Source organism: Oryza sativa, chromosome 2, assembly GCF_034140825.1.
Source record: "Oryza sativa Japonica Group chromosome 2, ASM3414082v1".
Classification (NCBI taxonomy): Eukaryota; Viridiplantae; Streptophyta; class Magnoliopsida; order Poales; family Poaceae; genus Oryza; species Oryza sativa.
Genome location: NC_089036.1, coordinates 18,571,314 through 18,577,666, shown reverse-complemented (window position 1 = coordinate 18,577,666; position 6,353 = coordinate 18,571,314). Strand labels below are relative to the sequence as shown.

General features: G+C 38.8%; 1 protein-coding gene across 3 annotated transcripts; it reads right to left on the bottom strand.

Moving 5' to 3' along the window:
• Window positions 1–2,524: 2,524 nt before the first annotated feature.
• Window positions 2,525–6,104, bottom strand: LOC4329441 (uncharacterized). 3 transcript variants are annotated; one of them, XM_015772200.3, is made up of 6 exons: window positions 5,800–6,104; window positions 5,075–5,178; window positions 4,286–4,399; window positions 3,560–3,643; window positions 3,380–3,445; window positions 2,525–3,181 (listed from the first exon to the last, which is right to left on the bottom strand). In XM_015772200.3, exons 1-5 carry the CDS (start codon window positions 5,999–6,001, stop codon window positions 3,389–3,391), a joined length of 561 nt encoding a protein of 186 aa, XP_015627686.1. In that variant the 5' UTR covers window positions 6,002–6,104; the 3' UTR covers window positions 2,525–3,181; window positions 3,380–3,388. The 3 variants fall into 3 exon arrangements, with proteins under 3 accessions (XP_015627686.1, XP_015627684.1, XP_015627685.1); XM_015772198.3 differs by having other exon boundaries at window positions 3,393–3,445; XM_015772199.3 differs by lacking the exon at window positions 2,525–3,181 and having other exon boundaries at window positions 3,223–3,445.
• Between the last annotated feature and the right edge of the window lie 249 nt (window positions 6,105–6,353).

Here is a 6,353-nt window from a genome sequence, read left to right as displayed (position 1 = left end):
CCAGATTGCTATAAGCTGGATTATAATAAGCTGATATAAAATAAGTTGTGAGTTGTTTGTTTGTCTGGATTATTGGAGGCATGGATTATTGGGTTTGAAAGGCTAAAGTCTATAATGCTCTCAGCTTTCAGTTGATGGCATAGGTGGGTAATTTTTCTCAAATATGTAGGGTAGTGGGTCTTTAGCCACTCAATAATCTAAAAAAAGCTCCTTTAGAGCAGCTTATTAGTTATAATAATCTGGCTTATAGATTATAATAATCTACTATAATAATCTATTTGTTTGTTTCAGCTTACTCCTAATAAGCTAGATTATAATAATCCTAAACTGAATCAAACAAGGCCTAAGATTAAAAGGGTTGGATAAAATTTCCCTATCCCATTATCTAAACATGGCCTAAAGTTTTAACTCAAGGGATTTGTGCTCCTACTTATAAACTAAAATTTAATTATTTTAACCTCAAATTTAAAGTTGATATTGAGATTTTTTTTTTCATTGTAGTAAACGTTACTTTTAGATTACTAAAACACGTATAAAAAAAGTTTTATTCACATATTTTTTTTTCGTTTGCAAATACGTTGTTTAGCTTATTCCACCAAACGATGGCACCGTTCTTTGTATGTTGAAACCTACCCCTCCGTCCCAAAAAAAAGTCCAATCCTAGCTACGAACCTGTACACATGCGTGTCCAGATTTATAGCCAGAGTTTGGTTTTTTTTGACAGAATAGTACACATTTCAGTTTTTACTATCCAATGGGAACCCTTACGATTTGTGTACGTATGGTGCGTGGTCCATTCCTTTATATGTATAGTCTGCCTGAAATCAAAACATTTGTTGTTCCAGATACTCCCGGTGTGTCTCTTTCAGTGTACCTTCGTGTTAAGGCATTTCTTTGTTGATCAAGGATTCAAGGTACACCAGAGCTATCAATGACAAGCACATATCTATAGCCAATTATAATCCTAGTTCTTCCTTTTTCTCGATTTTCTGTTTTTTTTTCTCCTTGCGTGTTGGACTAGTCCGTGAAAAACTCATGTGTATACACAAAATCTCGCATAGACCCTTCCACCACTCGATGCTAGTATGGGGGTGTTTAGATATAGGGGTATAAAGTTTTGGCGTGTCACATCGGATATTATATACGGTGTTCGGACACTAATAAAAAATAATTACAGAATCCGTCAGTGAACGGTGAGATGAATTTATTAAGCCTAATTAATCCGTCATTAGCAAATGTTTACTGTAGCACCACATTGTCAAATCATGGAGCAATTAGGTTTAAAAAATTCGTCTAGCAAATTAGTCGTAACCTGTATAATTAGTTATTTTTAATCTATATTTAATACTTCAGGAAGATGTTAACGTTCTGATAGTGTGTAAAATTTTTACGTGGGATCTAAACCGGACCTATATTATACTCGTAGCTCTTGTGCTGATGAGGACATGGGAGTAACATGCCAGCGAGCATCGAACAGAAACCAAGAGAACAACTTATAGTGTAGTATTACCAGATAAAATTTGGTAGACAAACATACAAATAGAACAATATGGAATTACACATATATCGAGGTTGTCAGCCTACAAAATATTTCATAAATCAACCATTGATATCAGTCAGTGCCTCACATACAATAAAAGATATGAGAAATATATAATTTGAGGCGTGAATTGCAATAACATTAAAACATTTTGTGAACACTTTAAGACTCTGTTCTTTTTTCCAACGAAAGTTGAATTAAATTTTGGATACTTGTGGCACGTTTTTCAATCTGCTAAACGGTGTGTTTCGTGCAAAAACTTTCTATATGAAAGTTGTTCTAAAATACTAGATTAATCTATTTTTCAAGTTTGTAATAACTAAAACTCAATTAATCACACGTTATTACCACCTCGTTTTACGTGAAACACTTAATTTTTATCTTCATCTTCATAAGATTCAAACACCACCTAAGGTCTAGAAGTTCCGTAATTTTGTGATATAATTGGTGCTACTAAATGTATTGCTTTGTATAAATTTGAAGCTAAAATCTATAGTTGTATGATATTTATGTTTTGAATTTTAAGTCTTACTATAATTTCATTTAAATACGTACAACTCTGTCAAATTTACTCTTTGATTGAACTTCCCTAATCCCTACGGTCAATGTGCCGAACTGTGGCTCGCGCGCAAGTTGCAACTAAACATTTCTTCTTCTTCTTCTTCTTCTTCTTCTTTTTTTACCATGGAATATTAACTAGATCATTCCTTTACCCCATCGTCTGTGAAGTGCCATGTGCCCAAACGTTGCTAGCCTGCAGGTATCTGGCACGTTAGCACAAGCCAAAGTTTCCTTTCTGTGCCACTTTAATAAACGGTACTGTAGGTCTTTTTATAAAGATTGGTCCTTTTAAGGTCTTTTATAAGCCCTCAAAGCATAGGTTTGGCTCGATCCCTTTAAAACTCTTAGCTTATAAATTTTACTCAAAATAGTGCCTTGAACTCAAATTCAGTGGACCACATATAACTTAGGTTACACTACCAGTTTGCCAAAATATCATGACTTAGCCTTGAGGCATGATACTACATGTCAAATATGTCACTGACACAATCAGAGCACAATGCCATCGTCAATCAGGCCGTCCATTCCCAATCAAACCGGCCTTAACATAGCCAAGATAACTCCTGGATGTCCTACATCATTTTGTTTGGACCAAAAAAAAAATTCCAGGGGCATTTTGTTTGGACCAAAAATGAATTTCTGGCCTAGGGCTGAGGCTCCAACTGATGGACGAGCCAATCGGATACAGTATATTCCTGAACCCAACCAATGGCCAAATAATGAGATAAAATGCCAAGCAGATTCCGGTGTCTTTTCCTTTCAACTTTCGGCACATACATACACGCCTTCTTTTTGCTCGACAAACTATTCCAATAATTGGAGAATTTTTATTTTATGGATATCACTGGAGATTAGATTCACCCTTGGACGATGACGTACACTCCTGTTCAAAGTTTAGCAAATTGCTGCCTGTGAGTGTGAGGTCGACCGGAACAGATACGATACCTCCAAAATGCATCAGATTTCCATCAATGTTCCCGAGGTCAGATCGACCAAGCCAAGCAGCTATCTTCACAGAAAACCCCATGGAGCTGCGTGATACTGAGGTCCTCCTGAAAGTATGGTCCAAACATGCCCAACCTGGCCAGTAAATTTCAGTAGGTAACAGAACAAATTCCCAGTAAATAGGAAATGTGGCCTCTCATTTAAGCTATTCAACTAAAGTGGGAATCCATCTTTTTAATGTTTGGCCAAGAAATGGTGAAATTTCTTGGCTTTTGCTTATAAAGATGGCCAATCGTGTGGCAATATGCTAGAGTTACAAGAATAATACTGTACTGTTAATGTTTACAAGAAGAATTTCATCCTTTCGTCCTTCTTCATGGCATTATACACTGCTTGGACCTGGAAACAAACAAGTGCAACCCTATCACCGCACATGGTAAAGATAGAACTGTCCCGAAATGCTGTAGTTATAAATCTTTGCTAGCGTAATGGAACAATGCGACAATTGGTTACCTGCTCGCTGGAAACCACAGGAATGGGCCCAATTTTTACAGAAACATATTTCCCCTTCGACGACACTTTATGGGAAATCTGAGCCTGCAGAAGAAAAGCCAAAAACACACAGGAATCAAGATAGTGACAGAACAATCGCACAACAGCAGGAAGAACCAAACATATGAACTGCTCTAAGCAAATAACTTGGGTATTGTTCATATCCAAACAAACGCACAAGCCACAAAGCTGCTAGTGTCACCTTTTTTTTTTCAAATTATGTTCTGGAAAATAATATGACATGCATTTCTGCCATCCTTTTGCTAACAAACACGCAAGCATTAAACCAAACATGCTAACCAGCAACTCTGAAGTTGCTCATCAGCTCTATATTATATATGCAAGCAGATTGCCACAGATGCTATCCTCATCAACTTCATAGCTTTCTTGTTTTGTCTATGGTCCTACTGGTTGCAATGAGATTCTTCAGCCTCGTCAGTCTTCATGTCCCACTTCACATTGCAAGCTTACAATATCTTTACTTGGTACTAGCATACTAGCATTTAGAGAAAAGTAGCAATTTTATATCCAGGTAAATACATAATTGGCCGTGTACATCCAGTTGGATGTAGAGGCCGGGTTTATCCCATTTTCTAAAAAAAACATAAATACATTATAATCACTTTCATCAATGGTTGCACATTCTAAGAACATCTGTAATTGGAGCTGTAGAGTGCAAATACCAACCTTTGGAATTTGTTCTTCCAGTACTGATTCAACTGCAACCACCATGGCCTGGACAAAATCATCTCCTCCAGTACCAATTGCAGTAAATCCTCTAACTGTAGGATATGTATTTACCTAGGGAATAAAAGAAACAAGGGCCCTTGTCATGGTTGAAATAAAATCCAAAGTAAGTACACTTAGTGTTCATTGTTCCATACTCCATAGGCTACTGTGACAACCAACTCGCACTCCTTAAGCTGCGTTCGATCGGCTTGTGTGGATAGAAATTTTTAGCTCACGCAAAACGAGAAAGCTCATTAGCACATAATTAATTAAGCATTAATAATTATTATAAAACTGAAAAATGGATTTATTTGAATTTTTTTAAACAACTTCTATATAGAATATTTTTTTGCAGAAAACGTATCATTTAATAGTTTGAAAAACTTGCTAACGAAAAATGAGAAAGTTGAAGTTTGGAGTTGGAGAAAAGAACTGGGCCTTAGCCATGATTACCGACTAGTGACTGCAGATGTTAATGACATTGTCTGCTGTTGCCTTATGTAGCTTCCCAGTATACAATCTAGTGTAAGAACAGTGATGCAAAAAATCTAAGTTGAAATCTAGAGGGACACATAAATTCCTACCTTTCCAACTTCAGATGGAATATTTACATGAAAATGGAGCAAAATGACTCCATGAAACAAGCGCTTCCATTAATTTTTTTTAAAATGCACATTCACTTGCCTGTTGTGAAAGAAAGAACAAACAGAAGTAATAATGAAACACCCAATAGAGAGGATAGGATACCTGCTTATCCAGAACAAGCCATTCATCAGTTGCATCATCTGTCACAGTACCACCCATGACAACATTTGTTGTCTGTGCAACCCGTCCTTTAGAGTTCGCTACCTCTATTTTAGGAAATGAAAAGTTAAAACCACAAGAGACCACCACTATGTTATAACCTATGGAAAACTTAACACAAACAAACAATAGGAAGAGAACTGAACATAGTATATTCTCACCATATTAGCCCATTAAGTATGCATATAACCAAAGATTGAGACCTACAAATTCGCAATAACCGTATGTCCAAAGAGTGACCAACTTGACACTGAATGTAACTTCTCCTTTAAAATGAAAATAACGATGAGGCAACCAGATCGAAGATTCCCCTACCACCATTTGTCGGTAATTTACTCCAAATCAGTCTGCTGGTAGGGGTTTGACCAAGGGACAAGAAGAATATCTAAGGAAGTCCATCCTATCAGGAGTTCAGCACCATTGCCCCCTATGTTATCTTTCCACTCACATTGCTGTAAGCAATCGGCGGCGAGCAGAGCTGCAAATCCAGACACACCTAAAACCCCAATCCCAATCTCAAAAAAAAAAAATCATCACCTGGCCACTGAAATCACCAGCGACAGTCCCCAAACAATCGCTAGTCAAAAAAGAGGGAAGAGCAGAACTACCACTGGCACGGCGAGGCGAGGAAGGGGGTTCCGGGGAACGGGAAGGAAAGGTTTACTCACGGGAGATGGCCTTGAGCACGGCGTCCTGCGGCGGATCCTCCTGGCCTCCGGGACCGGCGGGGTTGGCGCAGCACCGGACCAATAAGGAGGCAGAGGCGCGGCGGCGGGCGGCGTCGAGCCGCGCGAGCGAGGCGGCGCGCGGGCGGGGGAGACGGGAGGGCGCCGGGAGCGGGAGGAGCGCGAGGGCCCTGCACGCCATCATCTTGTAGCCGGCCGCCGCGACCACCGCTGACGGACGGCGAGTCGCGCTCTGCGTTGGCCTTGCGGTGGATAGAAGAGAGATATTTTTCTCCGTCGGCTTGTGTGGAAACTCGAGAGAAGGGGATTGGGAATTTACATAAGAGAATTGATGATGAGATTAAGATGAGAATTTAATTTTTAATCCCAATATCTAGTTTGGTAGAGGTGATGAAAATTGACAGGGAGTTTAGTTGCAGATTAGGTTATTAATAAAAACGGATGGCGGAGATTTGCTTAGAAAAAGTAAAGGAGGAATTCTCTCCCAATTACCTACCCCGTATTAAAAAGGAGGGAGTTCCTTGCTCAATTCTCCA

What these genes read in the sequence shown, in the direction of transcription:
- LOC4329441 (XM_015772198.3), bottom strand. Translation starts at nt 6,001, where the DNA reads ATGATGGCGTGCAGGGCCCTCGCGCTCCTCCCGCTCCCGGCGCCCTCC. An exon ending in CTGTGGTTTCCAGCGAGCAG is followed by an intron (nt 3,446 to 3,559) that starts GTAACCAATTGT and finishes GTTTGTTTCCAG; the next exon opens with GTCCAAGCAGTGTATAATGC. An exon ending in GAAAGGATGAAATTCTTCTT is followed by an intron (nt 3,182 to 3,392) that starts GTAAACATTAAC and finishes TTTACTGGCCAG; the next exon opens with GTTGGGCATGTTTGGACCAT.